This window comes from Bombina bombina, chromosome 6, assembly GCF_027579735.1.
Source record: "Bombina bombina isolate aBomBom1 chromosome 6, aBomBom1.pri, whole genome shotgun sequence".
Classification (NCBI taxonomy): Eukaryota; Metazoa; Chordata; class Amphibia; order Anura; family Bombinatoridae; genus Bombina; species Bombina bombina.
This window is the reverse complement of record NC_069504.1, coordinates 475,195,773-475,219,098: the sequence shown is the minus strand read 5'-3', so window position 1 is coordinate 475,219,098 and position 23,326 is coordinate 475,195,773. Positions and strand designations below refer to the sequence as shown.

The following is a 23,326-nucleotide window of genomic DNA, read 5'->3' as shown; positions in this document are numbered from 1 at the left end:
CACCTCAGACCGCTGCAATTATGCATGCTAAGTCAGTGGAATGGGGATTACTCAGATTTGTCCCCTACTCTGAATCTGAATCAAGAGACCAGAAATTCTCTTCTATGGTGGCTTTATCGGCCACACCTGTCCAGGGGGATGCCATTCAGCAGGCCAGACTGGACAATTGTAACAACAGACGCCAGCCTACTAGGTTGGGGCGCTGTCTGGAATTCTCTGAAGGCTCAGGGACTATGGAATCAGGAGGAGAGTCTCCTACCAATAAACATTCTGGAATTGAGAGCAGTTCTCAATGCCCTTCTGGCTTGGCCCCAGTTAACAACTCGGGGGTTCATCAGGTTTCAGTCGGACAACATCACGACTGTAGCTTACATCAACCATCAGGGAGGGACAAGAAGCTCCCTAGCAATGATGGAAGTATCAAAGATAATTCGCTGGGCAGAGTCTCACTCTTGCCACCTGTCAGCAATCCACATCCCGGGAGTGGAGAACTGGGAGGCGGATTTCTTGAGTCGCCAGACTTTTCATCCGGGGGAGTGGGAACTTCATCCGGAGGTCTTTGCCCAAATACTTCGACGTTGGGGCAAACCAGAGATAGATCTCATGGCGTCTCGCCAGAACGCCAAACTTCCTCGCTACGGGTCCAGATCCAGGGATCCAGGAGCAGTTCTGATAGATGCTTTGACAGCACCTTGGAACTTCAGGATGGCTTATGTGTTTCCACCCTTCCCGCTGCTTCCTCGATTGATTGCCAAAATCAAACAGGAGAGAGCATCAGTAATTCTAATAGCACCTGCTTGGCCACGCAGGACTTGGTATGCAGATCTAGTGGACATGTCATCCTGTCCGCCTTGGTCTCTACCTCTAAGACAGGACCTTCTGATACAGGGTCCATTCAAACATCAAAATCTAACTTCTCTGAAGCTGACTGCTTGGAAATTGAACGCTTGATTTTATCAAAACGTGGTTTTTCTGAGTCGGTTATTGATACCTTGATTCAGGCTAGGAAGCCTGTTACCAGAAGGATTTACCATAAAATATGGCGGAAATACCTATACTGGTGCGAATCCAAAGGTTACTCCTGGAGTAAGGTTAGGATCGCTAGGATATTGTCTTTTCTATAAGAAGGTTTAGAAAAGGGTTTATCAGCTAGTTCATTAAAGGGACAGATTTCAGCTCTGTCCATCTTGTTACACAGACGTCTGTCAGAAAATCCAGACGTCCAGTCCTTTTGTCAGGCTTTAGCTAGGATCAAGCCTGTGTTTAAAGCTGTTGCTCCACCATGGAGTTTAAACTTAGTTCTTAACGTTTTACAGGGTGTTCCGTTTGAACCCCTTCATTCCATTGATATAAAAATGTTATCTTGGAAAGTTCTGTTTTTAATGGCTATTTCCTCGGCTCGAAGAGTCTCTGAGTTATCAGCCTTACATTGTGATTCCCCTTATCTGATTTTTCACTCAGACAAGGTAGTTCTGCGTACTAAACCTGGGTTCTTACCTAAGGTAGTCACTAACAGGAACATCAATCAAGAGATTGTTGTCCCATCCTTGTGTCCAAATCCTTCTTCAAAGAAGGAACGTCTTTTACACAATCTGGATGTAGTTCGTGCCCTCAAGTTCTACTTGCAGGCAACTAAAGATTTTCGCCAAACTTCTTCCTTGTTTGTCGTTTACTCTGGACAGAGGAGAGGTCAAAAAGCTTCTGCTACCTCTCTCTCTTTTTGGCTTCGTAGCATAATACGTTTAGCCTATGAGACTGCTGGACAGCAGCCTCCTGAAAGAATTACAGCTCACTCCACTAGAGCTGTGGCTTCCACTTGGGCCTTTAAGAATGAGGCCTCTGTTGAACAGATTTGCAAGGCTGCAACTTGGTCTTCGCTTCATACTTTTTCCAAATTTTACAAATTTGACACTTTTGCTTCTTCGGAGGCTATTTTTGGGAGAAAGGTTCTTCAGGCAGTGGTTCCTTCTGTATAATGAGCCTGCCTATCCCTCCCGTCATCCGTGTACTTTTGCTTTGGTATTGGTATCCCAGAAGTAATGATGACCCGTGGACTGATCACACATAACAGAAGAAAACATAATTTATGCTTACCTGATAAATTCCTTTCTTCTGTTGTGTGATCAGTCCACGGCCCGCCCTGTTTTAAGGCAGGTAAATATCTTTTAAATTATACTCCAGTCACCACTTCACCCTTGGTTACTCCTTTCTCGTTGATTCTTGGTCGAATGACTGGGACTGACGTAGAGGGGAGGAGCTATATGCAGCTCTGCTGGGTGAATCCTCTTGCATTTCCTGTTGGGGAGGAGTTATATCCCAGAAGTAATGATGACCCGTGGACTGATCACACAACAGAAGAAAGGAATTTATCAGGTAAGCATAAATTATGTTTTTTAGGACCTTAAGCAGCAAAATTGATAATACATGTTAATTAAAAACTTTATTTTCTTTTTATGCTTTATTTAATTAGCCCACATTTTTTGTGTATAATGTCCCTTTAAGAGCCTTTCCATGTCTGGAGCACTATATGGCAGCAGGAAACAGAGCTGCCATTTAATTCTCCAGACATCTATTCAGGTAACTCTTCAACAAAGAATACTGTAGAAATAAAGCAAATTTGATAATAGAAGTGAATTGATATTTTTTTAAATTGTATGCTATTTGTAAATCACTAAATACATTTTGTTGGGGGTTTTATATCCCTTTAACTATTCATTTTGACTTTTTCCTTTTCTGTAGGATTTGTTGTTGAAAGCAGGCTTCTCAGAGTTATTTTTTTATTTGTGCTTGTAATGATATCAACTCTACAAATAACTGATAATAATAACTCTTAGCTAATTCTTTTTTTATTTGTTTTTTATATGAGGGCTTCAATCTTCTTTTTTGAGAGTGCAAGTAGAACTTAGACAAATTATACAAACTAAAAGTTTTCAGAGACATAGATGTTTGGTGTGTACTGTTCTAGCTTGCTTGGGCAAAACATCACTCGTTAGGGCAGGAGAAATAAAGCTTCACATTATGATTACACACATGCACAATATATATGGGATTGTTAATGCAATGGTGATTTCAATACAGGTAACCCTCAGTTTACGCCGGGGTTAGGTTCCAGAAGGAATGGTAGTTTTCAGAGACATAGATGTTTGGTGTGTACTGTTCTAGCTTGCTTGGGCTAAACATCACTCGTTAGGGCAGGAGAAATAAAGCTTCACATTATGATTACACACATGCACAATATATATGGGATTGTTAATGCAATGGTGATTTCAATACAGGTAACCTTCAGTTTACGCCGGGGTTAGGTTCCAGAAGGAATGGTTGTAAATCGAAACCGTTGTAAATTGAAACCCAGTTTATAATGTAAGTCAATGGGAAGTAAGGGAGATAGGTTCCAAGCCCCTCTCAAAATTGTCATAAGTAACACCTAATACATTATTTTTAAAGCTTTGAAATGAAGACTTTAAATGCTAAACAGCATTATAAACCTAATAAAATAATCACACAACACAGACTTCACTTGCATTTTTCTGCAAACAGTTCTTTCTATGAATTCCAATCTGGACTGAGTTATAGACAGGAAGATCTTATTCCTTTGAAATCTGCTCGATAGCTCAGGTCTGGTTAAACTGATTAATTTCAGCTTGCTTGCCTGTGCTGCAACACAGACAGCTCCACCTACTGGATATTTTAATAAATGCACTGCTTCTCAATGCTTTTCAACAGCAGTCACATGACTGGGAAAAAAAGGTTGTTATTCTGAAACGGTGTAAATTGAACCGTTGTAAAACGAGGGCCACCTGTACTTGGTTCTAAAAACTTTATTTCCATGTTACTCAAATATCTATCCCAGATAGTCGTAACTTTTTTCTAGTGGTATAAACAGTTATAGTCTAGAATGCTGCAAAATTTGATTTATGTTACAGGGATTTTGAAAGTTAGTTATCTAATTGATCTGTCCCCTTTTTTTTATTTTTATTTAGGTCATAGAAATAAATCTAAACTCAATAGTGCCATATGTGAGTGGACCCAAAAGACCCCAGGACAAGGTGTCTGTGAATGACATGAAAAAGGATTTTGGGACATGTCTAAATGAAAAGGTTAGTCTAATCCATTTTCCTTTTCACATATTTGTTATTCTATATATTGTAATTCTGAAACTAGAGCATTTGAAATAAACAGTTACAGCTTGGATGGGGTTATTTTCATGACATTATAGAGCATCAATCCTCTCTCTAAAGCTATATAGTTTAGTGAATTAAACCAATTTATAACATTTTTAGTAAGCTCACAGATAATTAGGTATTGTAATCAAAAGTAGATAAGATTTCTGATATCAAAGGTTCAACATGCTATTTTAGCCAAGGGCTCCATTTGGGTTAGTGAATCTGAAGGTGCATCAGATTTGATTTTAAAGGGAAATACGTGTTATTGAGTTCTTAAGTATAAATTTTGGTCATGGCTTTTATCTAAATATATACGCAAGTTCATGTAATGGGAGTTTGTTCAAATGTATTAAAAAAATAACTAAACTGTTACAAAATCACATATTTCTATTTCAAGACTCATAAAAAGAGGGCACAAAAGCAATTACAAAATACACATTTATTCAAATGACTATGCATAAAAATACACAAATATATCTAGTGTGGGACGTCTCCCAATAATATGTAAATTCATTAAATAATACAACAAGAGAAGAGTGAATGTACCATAATAGGGGACATTCAAAAGACCAGGGAACAGCACACTACACGCAATATATAAAGTATCACAAGGACATAGAGAGGTAAATGCGAAATTACTTTATATTATCAAAAATATTATTTGTGTAAAACACCAGCCAGCTTGTAAAAGTTATAATGGTTCACCACTGATTAAAAAGTCCAGCAGCAATCTGTGCACTTAAACAAGCAATGGTTTTCCTCTGTATAAAAGTTCTGGTCCGTGTATATACAACATGCAGTGTCCACATGAGCACTACAGATAACTGGCAGAAGGAACCACAGGCAGACCGATGTCAGCACACAGCTGACTCCACCAGTCAGTATGGAATACCTGTCCATTCTGCGCAAGCCGATAATCCGGTTTTCATTCGCTCGCTCCACTTTACAAAGCCCTTCAAACGGAGCCAGAGGCAGTGGGGGGTTCCCACAAAAACAACTGCTGCACACCAAAGGTTAATAGTGCACCATTATAACTTTTACAAGCTGGCCGGGGTTGTTTTACACTTTGAGGGGCCCACGTGTTTGTCTTGTATGCCAATTTTATAATATTTATGATGATAGTAATTTTGCATTAACCTCTCTGTCCTTGTGATACATATATATATTCAGTGACGTGCGGTAAGGTCAGAGGATGTTGAGGCACTAGCGATGATATGCCTGAGAAACTCATATATGAACCCAATATAGGTAGCTTAAATTTGCAATTGCGCACACACACACAAACATACACACAGAAGACACACACACACACACACACAAACATACACACAGTAATGCACAAACATACACACAGTAATGCACAAACAAACATACACACAGGGACACACACACACACACAGACACACAGGGACACACACACCCAAACATACACACAGGGACACACACACCCAAACATACACACAGGGACACACACACACAAACATACACACAGGGACACACAAACATACACACAGGGACACACACACACAAACATACACACAGGGACACACACACACAAACATACACACAGGGACACACACACACAAACATACACACAGGGACACACACACACAAACATACACACAGGGACACACACACACAAACATACACACAGGGACACACACACACAAACATACACACAGGGACACACACACACAAACATACGCACAGGGACACACACACACAAACATACTCACAGGGACACACACACACAAACATACGCACAGGGACACACACACACAAACATACGCACAGGGACACACACACACAAACATACGCACAGGGACACACACACACAAACATACGCACAGGGACACACACACACAAACATACACACAGGGACACACACACACAAACATACACACAGGGACACACACACACAAACATACACACAGGGACACACACACACAAACATACACACAGGGACACTCAGAGACACACACACACAAACATACACACAGGGACACACACACACAAACATACACACAGGGACACACACACACAAACATACACACAGGGACACACACACACAAACATACACACAGGGACACACACACACAAACATACACACAGGGACACACACACACAAACATACACACAGGGACACTCAGAGACACACACACACACACAGGGACACACAGACACACACACACACACAGGGACACACACAGGGACACACAAACATACACACAAGGACACACACATACAGGGGGCATGCACACACAAACACAGTCACACACACACAAACCATGCTTCCTCCATCCCCTTTTCTGCTACACATAAGGCCAGGTAAACGAGCAGGACCGGGGTATATCCTGCTTTATGGGAGACTAGACAAGAGGTTTCTCACATTGCTTATCTAGGTGCAGATAAGTCTGATAATATAAAGATAATTAAATAAAAAATATCATAGAAAGAAAACAAAACTCCACAGAATGAAAATATAGAAACTAAATGATTAATAAGGGGCAACTGTAATATAATACTCTCCCAGAAGGAGAGAGAAAAATAGCTAAAAGCATAAGAAAATAAGTCACTATAAAACAATTGTATGCACAAATGCACATTTCAAACAACCACATTCAACTGGAGTCAAACAACTCCAGTCAGTTCATTCTCCTGGTGCTGTCAATCACCAGTAGAACATACATGACCGGTGTTGATTGGCTGAGGTTCCCAGTCCCAGCAAAATAAGAGGCCTCACTAGAGATGCCTCTATAATAGATTTTTCAGCCTCGCTGCAGCTACAAATAACCACCGGGTGGCGCAGAAGAGAGGCTGGTGATAAAATGTATGGAAAATATTGCGCAATAGAGAGAAAGCATAACCTGTTGCCTCTATTGCGCAATATTAGAAAATTGAGAATTTCTCTTGTTAAGTGTATCCAGTCCACGGATCATCCATTACTTGTGGGATATTCTCCTTCCCAACAGGAAGTTGCAAGAGGATCACCCACAGCAGAGCTGCTATATAGCTCCTCCCCTCACTGCCATATCCAGTCATTCTCTTGCAACTCTCAACTAAGATGGAGGTCGTAAGAGGACTGTGGTGTTTTATACTTAGTTTATTTCTTCAATCAAAAGTTTGTTATTTTTAAATGGTACCGGAGTGTACCGTTTATCTCAGGTAGTATTTAGAAGAAGAATCTGCCTGCGTTTTCTATGATCTTAGCAGAAGTAACTAAGATCCTTTGCTGTTCTCACATATTCTGAGGGGGAATAGCGTGCAGGTTTTCCTGTAATAAGGTATGTGCAGTTCAAATATTTTTCTAGGGATGGAATTTGCTAGAAAATGCTGCTGATACAGAAGTAATGTAAGTAAAGCCTTAAATGCAGTGATAGTGACTGGTATCAGGCTTATTAATAGAGATACATACTCTTATAAAAGTGTATTTTAAAACGTTTGCTGGCATGTTTAATCGTTTTTTACATATGTTTGGTGATAAAACTTATTGGGGCCTAGTTTTTTCCACATGGCTGGCTTGAATTTTGCCTAGAAACAGTTCCCTGAGGCTTCCCACTGTTGTAATATGAGTGGGAGGCGCCTATTTTAGCGTTTTTTTGCACAGCAAAAATTACAGACACATACATCCAGCTTCTTCCTGCATGATCCAGGACTTCTCTGAAGGGCTCAAAAGGCTTCAAAAGTCGTATTGAGGGAGGTAAAAAGCCACAGTAGAGCTGTGGCAGTTGTGACTGTTTAAAAAACGTTTTTGTCATTTGTTATTCGGTTTTTGGTATTAAGGGGTTAATCATCCATTTGCTAGTGGGTGCAATGCTCTGCTAACTTATTACATACACTGTAAAAATTTCGTTAGTGTAACTGCATTTTTTCACTGTTATTTCAAAATTTGGGAAAATTTGTGTTTCTTAAAGGCGCAGTAACATTTTTTATATTGCTTGTAAACTTGTTTTAAAGTGTTTTCCAAGCTTGCTAGTCTCATTGCTAGTCTGTTTAAACATGTCTGACACAGAGGAACCTACTTGTTCATTATGTTTGAAAGCCATGGTGGAGCCCCATAGGAGAATGTGTACTAAATGTATTGATTTCACCTTAAACAGTAAAGATCAGTCTTTATCTATAAAAGAATTATCACCAGAGGGTTCTGTCGAGGGGGAAGTTATGCCGACTAACTCTCCCCACGTGTCAGACCCTTCGCCTCCCGCTCAGGGGACGCACGCTAATATGGCGCCAATTACATCAGGGACGCCCATAGCGATTACCTTGCAGGACATGGCTGCAATCATGAATAATACCCTGTCAGAGGTATTATCTAGATTGCCTGAATTAAGAGGCAAGCGCGATAGCTCTGGGGTTAGGAGAGATACAGAGCGCGCAAATGCTGTTAGAGCCATGTCTGATACTGCGTCACAGTATGCAGAACATGAGGACGGAGAGCTTCAGTCTGGGTGACATCTCTGACTCGGGGAAACCTGATTCAGAGATTTCTAATTTTAAATTTAAGCTTGAGAACCTCCGTGTATTGCTTGGTGAGGTATTAGCTGCTCTGAATGACTGTAACACAGTTGCAATTCCAGAGAAATTGTGTAGGCTGGATAGATACTATGCGGTGCCGGTGTGTACTGACGTTTTTCCTATACCTAAAAGACTTACAGAAATTATTAGCAAGGAGTGGGATAGACCCGGTGTGCCCTTTTCCCCACCTATATTTAGAAAAATGTTTCCAATAGACGCCACTACACGGGACTTATGGCAGACGGTCCCTAAGGAGGAGGGAGCAGAGGGTCGGGGCTCCGCTCCGAGGTAGTTTGAACACCAGCCACACAGTTGCGACCCTGAGAGTGGCAGTCGGAAACCAGAGCTGTTAACTGAAACTGCGTTTGCCTGGTCCCACAGAGACACCTAGCTGCTGCGCACGGGGACTCAAGGGGAAACCTACATCGATCTACTGTCGACCCTCCTAAAGCCCCATCCTGGTTTGGGCATTATAAGCTGTGATCCGGTTAGTTGCACAGGGGGGTCTGAGCTGTTGGAGGCGAGGGCTTCTCAGAGGCGCGAAATTCGGCCATTTTTCCTGTTGCAATATAGCCCATGCTGCCTTGTACCCTTCTCCACACAAGCCCACACGCATAGCAGTGACAGTGGAAGATACACCTACAGAACCGGATTTGGGTGAGACCTTTCTGTATTGTTTCTTGCACATAAAACCTCCTCATACATCTAATCTAGGGGCCTAACTTTGCCTTCTGTACATAAGCAGGACTTACCCCACATTATTACTGCCCCAGCTCTGTTACATATGTTGGGCCCAGGTACATAACTCTGCTTTGTCAATCCATTGGAACTGAACCCCCCAATTTTACAAGACATTGCTTAGATGGGAATGGTTGCTACCTGTGGCAGGCCCTAAACATTACCTTATAGGCCTCTAATACCAATAGACCTACAATCAAGTTTTTGGGGAAGACAAATTACATAACCTCTGCTCATCTGGGGTCCCATCTCCCCATAGTTGCCCACACGGAGACATAAAGTGTGGCCTCTCCAGGACCTATATTCCCCTACACTTTTAACCCTTGTAATAGCAGCTGCGACCTGGGTTTGTGATCAGTGTTCTGCTGGGATCTGACTTTAAGGTGCAGCACAAGAAGTGTACATAAACTCCTGTATTCATTTACTAAGGCTGCTGCGTCAGCTCAAGTGTCTCTGGAAGTCACTTTTTCAGGGTGTAGAGTTTTTCTTTTTTTTTTTTTTTTCTGTGATATATTAACCATACCTTTCTCTTCACAGGAATTTGGACACTACATATTATTGAACATAGCTTTCTCCTGCAGGTCCAGTCCATAATACTAGTCTTGCCTGTATATTAAGCAACTGTATGCTTCATTTCCTTTGCAGGGACTGCTGTATAATATCGCCCATACTCACTCTGTGATTCCATTTTGCCTGAACCCCAGTTGCTCCTGTCTGCTTATTGCACTTACCTGAATTATTTACTATCTTAGGAAGCAAAATTAGCTTCTTGTTCTGAGCACTAGCTGACAGGGGCCACTACTCCGGGTAATCTAGGTTTATAAGCCCGTCTGTGTAATACTCTCACTCTCTCACCTCATATTTTGACACAGTCAGGCTTGCCCTCACTGAACTAACAATTCACCTGTGGTATACTGACTGATTTCTATACCCTACTGACTAACCCCTCACCTCCCCGCTCCCGCCCGGCTTGTCCGGGGGGGTCACTTCCAACTCCCTTTTCCCTTCCTTCGGGTCGTATCCCCCTGCTCCCCGAGGTGAGGGACTAGCGTGGTGGTAACAAAACTGTACACTCATGTAATTTCTCCTCTTGATGTGTAAATCAGCCCCGCTCCAACAATGTGATAGGTATTATGTAAACTACGTGCTTGATTTTAGTATGTATAACCCTTGAATTTCTTTCAAAACAGCAGGATATTGCTCTTGAGCCTCCAGAGATTCACTACTTTGCCTTCCAGGGATCTAACCATTAACCTATAAGATGCCTCACATGATAAAGAAGCATTCAAAGTCTAACCCCAAACACAGTCTTTGACCATTTTGCCCACGTTTCTAAGGAAACCCCATCCCAACCAGGAGGTGAAATGAGTGAACCGGAGTCCCAAGATGAAGAATCTCAATCTAGCCAACACTCAGCATCTTCCTCCCAACATTACATTACAGAATCATCGCTCAAGAAACTACTGGCCATCCAGACTAAGTCCATCACCCAAGAAATCCAACGCAGCTCAGCTGAACTCAAAAAGGAAATCTCAGAAATTGGTGACAGGGTTGATGCGCTGGAGCGCAAGCAAGATGATCAAGCTGTGGACCAATCCAATATCCTGGCCTATGCTGAAAACCTGGCTGAGCAGATCTCACAATTAGAATCTAAACTGGCTGATATGGAGGACAGATCGAGGCGCAGTAATATCAGATTCAGAGGAGTCCCAGAAACGGTAGCTCCAGCAGATATCCAAGGTTACCTCCAAGACCTCTTCAAAGAGCTGATAGGCACCCCTGAAGGACTGTCTGGCACAATGGAGAGAGCGCATAGGGCTCTGCGCCCCAGGTCGGTGAGTTCTGACAAGCTGAGGGACATTGTGGTGTGCTTCCATAGCTACCTATATAAAGATCGCCTCCTTCAAGCTGCTTATCGTAAACCAAACTTAAGTGGAAGGTTCGAGGGAGTACAAATATTACCTGACCTTTCAGCACACACCCTCCAACAGCGCCGACACTTCCAGTCGGTGACCACTGCTCTGCGTAGGGCTAACTACCGTTATCGATGGGGGTTCCCAACCAGACTCATAGTTACCAAAGACAACCAGTCCATAACCATTACCACACCCTCGCAGGGTGCAACTCTGCTATCAGGAACTGGTGATTATATGTTAGGTGGAACACAACTGCAGAATGAATAATAATATGTATGTTACACAGGACTGTCTGAAACCTCTATTTCTGAAAAGGTTTCCTTCAGTCATGTGAGTAAGTTTAATATAACAAGCATTGATAACTTATTCAGCAGAAAGTGAATAAGAAAATAATATACTGTTAAGATCAGGCTTAGATAATAACAGGTGAACTGTGGACAAGATAAAGATTCAGTCAGGCAGCATTGGAGTAACAGGACAAGACAAGTGAAGTTGCGGTTAATGTTTATAGTTTTGAGATTAAACTTCTTATCTTAATACAAGACACAGTACATACGATATGAGGTATGATGTTTAGCAGTAATTTGTACCTTGGTAATGCAGACAGGCAGGAGAGCAAGCACGGTTACCTTCGTAGGTGATTCAGAGTAGTTAGACTGAGACCGGAGCAGACCCGGAAGTGACGTCACGCTGTGTAGCGTAATCGGAGAAACACAGTGACAGGCTGAATGAACACTGAAGGTATGAGCTGCGGTAAAAAGAAAGCAGCGAGAGGCAAATGAAAAAATGCAATAGGTACTTTACCCCACAACAGAGAGAGAGAGACTGTGAATGTAATTCCAAGGTAGAAGTTGCTGTTTAGGATAAGGCTCAGAACTCCGGATAATAAGGTAGAGAAGCAAAAGCTGAGCAGGCAGGTAAACCTCTCTGTAGCGAAGATCATCAATACTGAGCAAGGTGTAACAGGTGAGCGGCACACTTAAAGAAAGAGGAACAAATCAGAAAGTAGTGGGTGTAGCTAGGAGAAAAATGGGTTGAACCAGGCAGAACCTGACAGAACCCCCTCCTCAAGGACGCTGTTCCACAGCGGATGGACGAGGCCGATCAGGGTGGCGACGATGAAACAAGGAGAGAAGTTTAGGCGTGTTGAGATTGGAGAGAGGCTCCCATGAATCCTCATCACTTGAATAGTTTTTCCACCTGACCAAGTACTGCAGAACACCCCTGGAGATCCTGGAGTCCAAAATGGATTCAACTTCATACTCATCATCAGGAAGAGGAAGGCTTGTAGGTGGCAGAAGAATTTGTGCATCTCTTGCAGGTGTATATGGTTTTAATAAAGATACGTGAAACGTAGGATGAATCTTAAGAGTACTAGGTAGACGTAGCTTGACAGCATTGGTATTGATAACACTTTGGACAGGGAAGGGTCCAATGAAGAGACTGGCCATCTTCTTAGAAGGAACTTGTAATCTCAAGTTCTTAGTAGAAAGCCAGACTAAATCTCCTGCGGAGTATTCAGGTGGCTTCCTTCTCCTGAGGTCATAATAATGTTTCTGGTTCTGTTGGGCCGAACGAATGTTCTCCTGGATGACATTGAAATTCTCCTGCAGAGAATTATGGAGCTGATCCAGCGGTGGTGAATCCGAAGAAGCAAAGGAGGAGAAGGTCAGGGTAGGATGGTAGGCATAGTTTGCGAAGAAGGGTGTCATTTTAGTAGATGCATTGGTCAAGTTATTGTAGGCGAATTCGGCCATGGAAAGGTAATTCATCCAATCGTTCTGTTGATAGGAACAATAACATCTGAGAAAATGTTCGAGCCACTGGTTTAACCTCTCTGACTGCCCATTAGTTTGGGGATGAAAAGCTGTTGTAAAACGATGTTCCATATTAATCAAGGCACATAACTTACTCCAAAATTTTGAGGTGAATTGTGTACCCCTATCTGTCGTCAGGATAGAAGGTATCCCATGCAACTTGATAATGTGGTCAATGAATAGGGTGGCAGTTTCAGAAGAAGTGGGAAGTTTATGGAAAGGGATAAAATGAGCCATTTTAGTGAATAAATCAATGACCACAAGGATAGTTGTTTGATTTTTTGATGGTGGTAAATCTACAATAAAATCCATGGAAACATGGTGCCAAGGCTTTTTAGGGACTGGTATAGGCATGAGCAAGCCAAAAGGTGGTCTTCTTTCTGGCTTGCAAGTGACACAAGTCCTACAGCTGGCAATATGATCAGAAATTGTGGATTTCATGTGTGGCCACCAATAAGTACGTGAAACAAGTTCCAAGGTACGTTGAAGACCTGGGTGACCAGCTAATGGAATATCATGACAGGTCTGTATAATTTGTTTTCTCAAGGAGGGTGGTATGAAGATTTTTTTTCATAGTAGTAAATGCCATGCATTTTGGTTAAAGTTGGTTCAGGTGGGTTAGAATGTTCCTTGCAGTATTTGAGGAGGTCAGTCAAGATTGTCGAAGTGAACCCAATGAAGCATTGAGGAGAAACAATGTCTTTTCTGATAGGAATGTGAGTCGGTCGTTCTGGTATCCGGGATAAAGCGTCAGCTTTGAGGTTTTTATTGGCAGGTCTGTAAATGATAACAAAATTGAAACGGTCAAAGTACAGACTCCAACGAACCTGTCTGGCAGATAAGGTTTTATTAGATTGCAAGTACTGGAGGTTCTTATGGTCTGTGTAGATATTAATTGGTAGAGTGGTGCCTTCAAGGAGGTGTCTCCAGTGTTCAAGGGATCGTCGAATGGCCAATAATTCCTTATCCCCTATAGCATAATTTTGTTCAGCAGGGGACATTAATTTAGAGAAATAGGAAATTGGATGGAGAGGATCAGATAGAGATTTTTGTTGTGAGAGGACTGCTCCAATGGCGAAATCGGAAGAATCAACTTCTAAAGTATATTGATGTGAAGGATTGGGAAATTGAAGGATTGGTGCAGAGGTAAATCTGGATTTCAAATAACGGAAGGCATTAGCAGCATCTGAACCCCATGAGAAAGGTGTAGTAGAACCTGTTAAAACGGTGAGTGGTTTTACTATTTTGGAAAATCCCTTGATAAATTTTCTATAATAATTTGAAAAACCAAGGAACCGTTGTAGGTCTTTTTTAGTCTTTGGTTCTGGCCAATCCAAAACAGCCTCAACCTTTTCTTTCTGCATCTGGATTCCTGAGGGAGAGATATCATATCCTAGAAAGGATACCTGTGTTGTGTGAAATTTGCATTTTTCCAATTTGGCATACAATTTATAAGCTCTCAGTCGTGCTAGAACTTGGCGGACATGCCTGATGTGTTCCTGCTGAGTTCTGGAATAAATGAGTATATCATCCAGATATATGACAATGCATACATCTAGGAGGTCTCTGAATACATCATTAATGAAGTATTGGAAGGTGGCTGGGGCATTGCAGAGACCAAAAGGCATTACAAGGTACTCGAATAAGCCATATCTGGTCCTGAATGCCGTCAGCCATTCATGACCCTCTTTGATCCTGACAAGGTTGTATGCGCCTCTTAAGTCAAGTTTGGTAAAAATAGTAGCATCAGATAGCCTCTCAATCATCTCTGGTATTAGGGGCAAAGGATAACGATTCTTAACCGTGCATTTATTTAGTTCACGATAGTCTATGATGGGTCTGAGGCTGGAATCCTTGTTACGAACAAAGAAAAACCCCGCCCCTGCAGGAGAAGTTGATGGCCTAATGAAGCCTTTCTTTAAGTTGTCGTCAAGATACACTTTAAGATGTTCCAGTTCAGGATTACTTAGTGGGTAGAGATGTCCAATGGGTATGCGGGCTCCAGGGAGGAGATCGATAGGGCAATCATATGCCCTGTGAGGTGGCAGGTTCTCTGCCTCAGTCTTACTAAATACATCATTAAATTCCAAATATTCAGAGGGTAAGCCCTCAGTATCAGTATTAGTGTGTAAAAAAACAGGGTTAGGAAAACATGTTTCTTTGCAATAAGTGGAACAAAACTTTATTTGAAAAGGGTGCCAAACAATAGTGGGATTATGAAGTTGTAGCCACTTCATCCCCAGAACCAAACTAAAATGGGGAGAGGGAAGGACATCGAAAGAGAGTAATTCGTAATGTCCGGAAATATTAAGCATGAGTGGTACAGTCTCATGAGTTATAGGTCCAGAGAACATGAGTGATCCATCTATGACTCTGATAGGTATGGGAGTAGTTTTCTTTATTAAAGGGATATTTTCCCTAATGCAATAGGCCCGATCCATGTAGTTCCCTGAAGCGCCAGAGTCGACAATGGCATCACTGATCCTCAGTTGACTTTGCTCCAACTGTAGGGAGACAGATAAAGTACAGTAAGGAGAATGTTCTGGGGAAGGTAGAGATGTATAAAGGTAAGTGGACTTACATTTCTTGTTCTTCAAAAGTAGAGGACAGTCCTGAACAGCGTGACTTGGGCTAGCGCAGTACAGGCATAGATTCTTTAAACGTCTCCGTTGTTTCTCCTCTTGAGAGAGGGGACCTCTGATAAAGCCAATCTCCATGGGTTCCACAGAGGGTTTAATAGAAGAAACACTGCTTTGGGCTGAAGAGCCAGATGAGGGTTTAGGTTTTGCGTCTGTTGCAAACTTTTCAGCCTTCCTTTCACGTAGACGACGGTCTATCTGAATTGCTGTTTTCATGAAAGCCTCCAAAGTTGTTGGTAATTCAATTCTGGCGAATTCATCTTTTAAAGACTCTGAAAGTCCCAACCGGAATTGATTACGGAGGGCGACAGGGGTCCAGAGAGCATCCGTGGCGAACTGTTTGAAATCATTGATATAGTCCTCGACAGGTCTCTTTCCTTGTTTTAAACTCCTTAAACTCATCTCAGCAGTAAGCTGAATATCTGTGTCCTGAAACATTTCATCCATACTTGTGAAAAAGTCTACAAGGGATCCGAGTATAGGATCCTGGTTCTCTATGAATTTATCAGCCCAATTTCTAGGATCCCCTCTGAGAAATGAGATTGTAGTGAGGACTTTCACTCTCTCAGTGGGGTAAGTCCTGGGTTTCATTGAAAACAATAAAAGGCAGGCGTTTTTAAATTGTCTATATGCCTTTCTGTTACCACAGAATAGATCTGGGAGAGAGACTTGAGGTTCAATAACAGTTTCAGTCTGATTCCCCTTTAAAGAGATAGACTCTGTAATTATTTTTCTCAGAGCAGCATTCTCAATTTGTAAATCATGCAGGCCTTGTGCCAGTTGATCTACCTTTTGATTGAGGTTATATACAATTTGATGTATGTCTGCTGGTTCCATTTTTTAAGGCTCAGTATTATATCAGGAACTGGTGATTATATGTTAGGTGGAACACAACTGCAGAATGAATAATAATATGTATGTTACACAGGACTGTCTGAAACCTCTATTTCTGAAAAGGTTTCCTTCAGTCATGTGAGTAAGTTTAATATAACAAGCATTGATAACTTATTCAGCAGAAAGTGAATAAGAAAATAATATACTGTTAAGATCAGGCTTAGATAATAACAGGTGAACTGTGGACAAGATAAAGATTCAGTCAGGCAGCATTGGAGTAACAGGACAAGACAAGTGAAGTTGCGGTTAATGTTTATAGTTTTGAGATTAAACTTCTTATCTTAATACAAGACACAGTACATACGATATGAGGTATGATGTTTAGCAGTAATTTGTACCTTGGTAATGCAGACAGGCAGGAGAGCAAGCACGGTTACCTTCGTAGGTGATTCAGAGTAGTTAGACTGAGACCGGAGCAGACCCGGAAGTGACGTCACGCTGTGTAGCGTAATCGGAGAAACACAGTGACAGGCTGAATGAACACTGAAGGTATGAGCTGCGGTAAAAAGAAAGCAGCGAGAGGCAAATGAAAAAATGCAATAGGTACTTTACCCCACAACAGAGAGAGAGAGACTGTGAATGTAATTCCAAGGTAGAAGTTGCTGTTTAGGATAAGGCTCAGAACTCCGGATAATAAGGTAGAGAAGCAAAAGCTGAGCAGGCAGGTAAACCTCTCTGTAGCGAAGATCATCAATACTGAGCAAGGTGTAACAGGTGAGCGGCACACTTAAAGAAAGAGGAACAAATCAGAAAGTAGTGGGTGTAGCTAGGAGAAAAATGGGTTGAACCAGGCAGAACCTGACATCTGCTGACCTCATGGGGTTTATTAGTCGACCCCCAAAATGTACGGGCTCAACCTCAATCTACCCTGAAAGCTTCAGCTCCTGAATGGTCAATAAAAGAACAGAGAATAAAAAGACCCAAGACTCAACATCTGCAAGTTTCTCAAGGACACCCTGAGTATGCTGAATAGGCTCCTTCTGAAGTTACTTGATCTAGTTTATAAATAAGTTGGCTATTAGGTCTCCCCTGATGGTTTCTACTGACTAGCCTGCATTCTGAGGCAGGCAGGTCCCCTGTGAGATTCTATAAGCCGTCACAATGTTCACCTTTCGAATAACTTATATTTAATAAGTTATGATAAGTTTTGTTACCTGCTGTTTTGTAATTACTTCGATTTAAGCACTTTATGTTTTGATAAATTCGTCCCTGGAGCGGGGCTGACGCTTCTGCTACACTGAGCTAGCTCCGGAGCTGTTCATTCAGCCCCCCAATTGAAGCCCACACTAGGGCTCTCTTGAGGTGGACTACTTCCACCACACCAGAGGCACTGCTAAGTGCCACCCTTTCCTACCTACCTTTCCCCCTCCTCTCTATTCTCCCCATTTTGTCTTCCAGGCCTAGGTACAACGACTTCCCGGTCCCAACTCTCAATCACTACTAGACATGACTTCCTCTCCTTTGAGGTTTCTAACCCACAACGTTAGAGGACTTAATACTCCCTTTAAGAGAAGTCTCCTTTTGCGCTCGTTGAGGCACCACAACCCTGACATAGTATTCCTCCAAGAGACGCACTGGTTAAACGATGAACCGATCAGACTCTCCTGTAGGGATTACACGCACATTGAACATGCTCCCTTTACCAAAAAAGCCAGGGGCACTGCTATCCTCTTGCAAAAGAGACTAGCTTTTGAACCAGTCATGACCATCAGAGACCCACAGGCCAGATATATTATTCTAATCTGTAATATTAACCACGTGCTCTACACACTTGTCTCAGTCTACCTACCCAACATTCATCAACCTAAGTGCCTCAAACACATCCTCCATGTCATCTCTCAGCACAAACAAGGTAGGGTCATTATCTCGGGCGACTTCAACATGACTTGGGAACCGAAACTAGATAGAAAATCCTCTGACTTAGCTAGGACTCCTCCCCCTACAGAAAGACTTTCTGCGAAATTCCGCACACTTATGACAGGCTCAGGGTTCTTCGACATTTGGAGGGCTTTCCACACTCAGGACAGAGACTACACCCACTACTCACCGTCACACCGACAATACGCCAGACTTGACTACATATTCTCTACGGCAGACTCCCTTGACCTAGTAACTAACACGGCCATCCATATTTGCCCTTGGTCTGATCACGACTGTGTTACCATCGACCTTATATCTTCAAATACCACTCGCTCCAGACCCTCCTGGCGCATGCCCCACAACCTTTTGCAAGATATCCCCCTTAGAGAAAAATTACGCACAGAAATCAGACACTTCCTAGAAATTAATGACCGGGAACAAGTGGGTGATGACACCCTCTGGGGAGCTACTAAAGCGACCATAAGAGGCTTAATGATCTCTGAACAGGCTAAACTACGAAAGCAAGCGGGACTCTCACTGTCTCAGTCTCACATTAAACTTAGAGAATTAGAGGCCCTAAATAGAGTAAAGCCTACTAACTCCGTAACGACCCAAATCACCAACATTAAAAACCACATATCTCAACTAGAGCTTCGGAGAACCCAGGACAACTTAACTAAACTGAAGCAACTATACTTCTATAAGGGCAATAAGGCGGATACTCTCTTAGCCAATAAACTTAGAAACAGAACTAGTATCGCACGTATTCATGGCATCGTTAAAGGAGGTTCCCTCCTTAAAATCCCCTCACAAATTGGGGAGGCTTTTGCTGAGTTTTACTCCAGCCTCTATAACATAGAAAAAACTGAGAACCCCCCAGTAACCTCAGAAGACTCCATTCGTGAGTACCTAAAAGCACTAAACCTACCGTCCCTCTCACCTGATCAAAAAGACACCTTAAATTCGCCATTCACCCTTAGGGAAGTACAACTGGTTATCAAGAACTCTAAATCATTTAAATCACCTGGTCCAGATGGCTTCCCAGTGCATTTTTATAAAACTTACATCCAAGAGCTCTCCCCCCTGCTTCTTAGACTTTTCAATTTAGCTAGAGATGAAGGCAAATTTAGGAGTGAATTCCTTGAAGCCACGATTGTGACTATACGGAAACCTAATAAAGACCCCTCTTTTTGTGCCAGCTATAGGCCAATCTCACTAATCAATACTGATATTAAGTTCTTCTCCAAAATTCTAGCTAACCGTATTGCCAACCTCCTCCCCTACTTAATCAATCCAGACCAAGTTGGATTTATTCCCAAAAGAGAGGGACCAGATAATACTAGAAGACTCTTGAATGTGATGTCCCTGTCGTCTAGCCTTAATAAACCTATGGCGATTATATCACTAGACGCAGAAAAGGCCTTTGATCGGGTGAGATGGCGGTTTCTGTGGGAAGTACTTGATGCCTTTCAATTCCCGAGTTCCCTCATGGGAGCAATTAAAGCCCTATACTCTACTCCTTCCGCTTCAGTTAAGGGACTAGGTTTCCAAACCCCCCCTTTTCAAATCTCCAATGGGACTAGACAGGGTTGCCCCCTGTCACCCCTACTTTTCGCGCTGGCCATAGAGCCATTGGCAGAACAAATTAGACGCGACCCACACATGAGTGGGATTACCCTTTGTGGCACCAAGCACAATATAGCTTTATTTGCGGACGATATCACCCTTTTCTCTTCAGATCCCGCGTCCACCCTCACTAGACTCTTACTTATAGTCAAGGAATTCAGTGCCCATTCTCACTACAAACTAAACATTCCCAAAACTGAGATTTACACCCAAGGCTTCCAGAGCTCGTCTATGGCCCCTCTAAAACTCAAATATCCTTTTAGATGGTCGGACACTTCAGTGACCCACTTGGGAGTCAAATTATCCAATGATTTTCCCCGGATTATCAGGGACAACTACCTCCCTTTGCTATCGGAGCTTCGCTCCCTCGGCAAGAGCTGGAACCTCTCGCAAGTTTCGTGGTTAGGGCGGATAGCAGCATTAAAGATGTCCTTTTTGCCTCGTCTCACATACCTATTCCGCTGTCTGCCAATCAGAGTGCCCAGGCACATTCTATTACAGTTCCAGAGCGAAATAACTAAACATATATGGCAGGGCAAGCCCCCAAGGGTGGCGCAGAGAGTGCTACAACTACCTAGATCTAAGGGCGGTCTGGGCTCTCCCTCCGTGGTAAGATACTACGAGGGAGCAATGCTCACCCATGTCTCCCAATGGGGAGTCACGCAATCTTCCTGCAAATGGCACTCCATCGAACAGGCTTCACTTCCTTATAACCTAAGTTTGCGTGACCTGATATGGACGCCGTCCCATTGCCGTAGGGAACTATCCTTGATAAACCCCATCATCCAGGAATGCCTGAAATTTTGGGATAAAATCCGCCACTCTAGACAAATCGCCCCTCACCCCTCTCCCATAACCTCATTATCCGGCCTGTTAGTAGGCCTACAGGATGCCCACCCTCTGAGATGGACCCAAATTGGAATAAAGGTGGTCTCGGACCTCTGGCTACCGGCACCGGAGTGTGGATTTAAAACTGAGTCCCAATTGGGGGCTGATGTGGCCCTACCCCATACCCTGAAATTTGAATATTACAGAATCAAAAGCTTTATGACCGCCTGGGGCTTCAAGCCTCAGTTAAATCGCCCTCTGACCCCGTGGGAGTCCATTTGGAACCTAGGAAAGAGGCTATATAGACCCCTCTCTAGACATTACACCCTGTTGGACTCGGAGCCAAACCCAGTTCCGGCCCCTCACCTGGCCAAGTGGAGCTCCCTGCTAGACAAATCGCTCACAGTAGACGATTGGGAACAAGCGCTCGAACAAACCAAAAAAGCTGTACATTGCACCACCTTATTTGAAACTTATTATAAGTTGGTGGCCCATTGGTACTATGTGCCCATCAGGCTAGCTAAAATATTCCCTAGCGCATCTCCGTACTGTTGGAGAGATTGTGGTCAGAAAGGGGACGCTCTGCACATTTGGTGGGAGTGCCCTAAAATACGCCCTTTATGGACAAAATGTTTTGGAGCCCTCTCCAAACTGGGAATCTCCTTACGTAGCTCTCCTGCAGTTGCCCTATTACACATTGGTACCCACTCTCTCCCCAAACACCATGCTTACATTAGTATATACCTCTTCATGTCCATCAAACACTTGATTGCCTGTGACTGGAAATCAGAGCCCTCACCTAGTTGGACGAGAGTTTGCTACTATATGGCCTATATATATAATATGGAAAAAAGTATATTTTACAACCTAGGTAATTCTGACCTATTTGAGCTTACATGGACCGACTGGAAAGACTCTTATGATACAACCTGGAGACCTAATGTCCTCACTCCCTCCTAGTTCTTCCCGGAGGGAATGAGAGATCTGACCTAGGGATAGTTCTTACCAGACCGAGCTGGATTTCTTTTGAAACACCCACCTACGACCAAGGACTTATTACTCAACCCTTTTCCCTACCCCCTCATCCCACCCTCAGACCTTTCTCCCTTCCCCCCTCTATTTTGGCCAAGAGACTTTTAGGCCTCAACTGCGTTATAAAGTACCTTTAATTATATTTGTTCATGATGGTGTTATAAGTACTTCCTTGAACAGTATATCAATTATTTCACAATGTATGTCTATAGGCAGTTTAGAGGACGGACTGTGTCCTCGCATTGTTATATTTGCATTTGTATTGCTCTTTTGGTTTTCATTAATCGTATATTTATACCTGTAAACTTGATAAGTTTAATAAAGCTCTTTTGAAAACTCAAAAAAAAAAAAAAGAGGAGGGAGCAGTTTCTACTTTAGCAAAGCGTACCACTATCCCGGTTGAGGACAGTTGTGCTTTTTCAGATCCAATGGATAAAATATTGGAGGGTTACCTTAAGAAAATGTTTATTCAACAAGGTTTTATTTTACAGCCCCTTGCATGCATTGCGCCTGTCACTGCTGCGGCGGCATTCTGGTTTGAGGCCCTGGAAGAGGCCATCCAGACAGCTCCATTGAATGAAATTATTGACAAGCTTAGAACGCTTAAGCTAGCTAACTCATTTGTTTCTGATGCCATTGTTCATTTGACTAAACTAACGGCTAAGAATTCCGGATTCGCCATCCAGGCGCGTAGGGCGCTATGGCTTAAATCCTGGTCAGCTGATGTGACTTCAAAGTCTAAATTACTCAACATTCCTTTCAAGGGGCAGACCTTATTCGGGCCTGGCTTGAAGGAAATTATTGCTGACATTACTGGAGGCAAGGGTCATACCCTTCCTCAGGACAGGGCCAAATCAAAGGCCAAACAGTCTAATTTTCGTGCCTTTCGAAATTTCAAGGCAGGAGCAGCATCAACTTCCTCCACTTCAAAACAAGAGGGAACTGTTGCTCATTCCAGACAGGCCTGGAAACCTAACCAGTCCTGGAACAAGGTCAAGCAGGCCAGAAAGCCTGCTGCTGCCCCCAAGACACCATGAAGGAACGGCCCCCTATCCGGAAAGGATCTAGTGGGGGGCAGTCTTTCTCTCTTCGCCCAGGCGTGGGCAAGAGATGTTCAGGATCCCTGGGCGTTGGAGATCATATCTCAGGGATATCTTCTGGACTTCAAAGCTTCTCCTCCACAAGGGAGATTTCATCTTTCAAGGTTATCAGCAAACCAGATAAAGAAAGAGGCATTCCTAAGCTTTGTGCAACACCTCCTAGTAATGGGAGTGATCCATCCAGTTCCGCGGACGGAA

The 23,326-nt window shown here is 42.8% G+C and overlaps 1 protein-coding gene across 3 annotated transcripts in view; it reads left to right on the top strand.

Moving 5' to 3' along the window:
- IREB2 (iron responsive element binding protein 2) overlaps positions 1 to 23,326 on the top strand; it is a gene marked incomplete in the record, with an annotated part of 432,524 nt that overhangs the window by 159,793 nt on the left and 249,405 nt on the right. For all 3 annotated transcript variants that reach the window (XM_053717273.1, XM_053717272.1, XM_053717271.1), the window contains 1 exon segment: positions 3,981 to 4,097. In XM_053717273.1, coding sequence (XP_053573248.1) covers positions 3,981 to 4,097 — 117 coding nt within the window.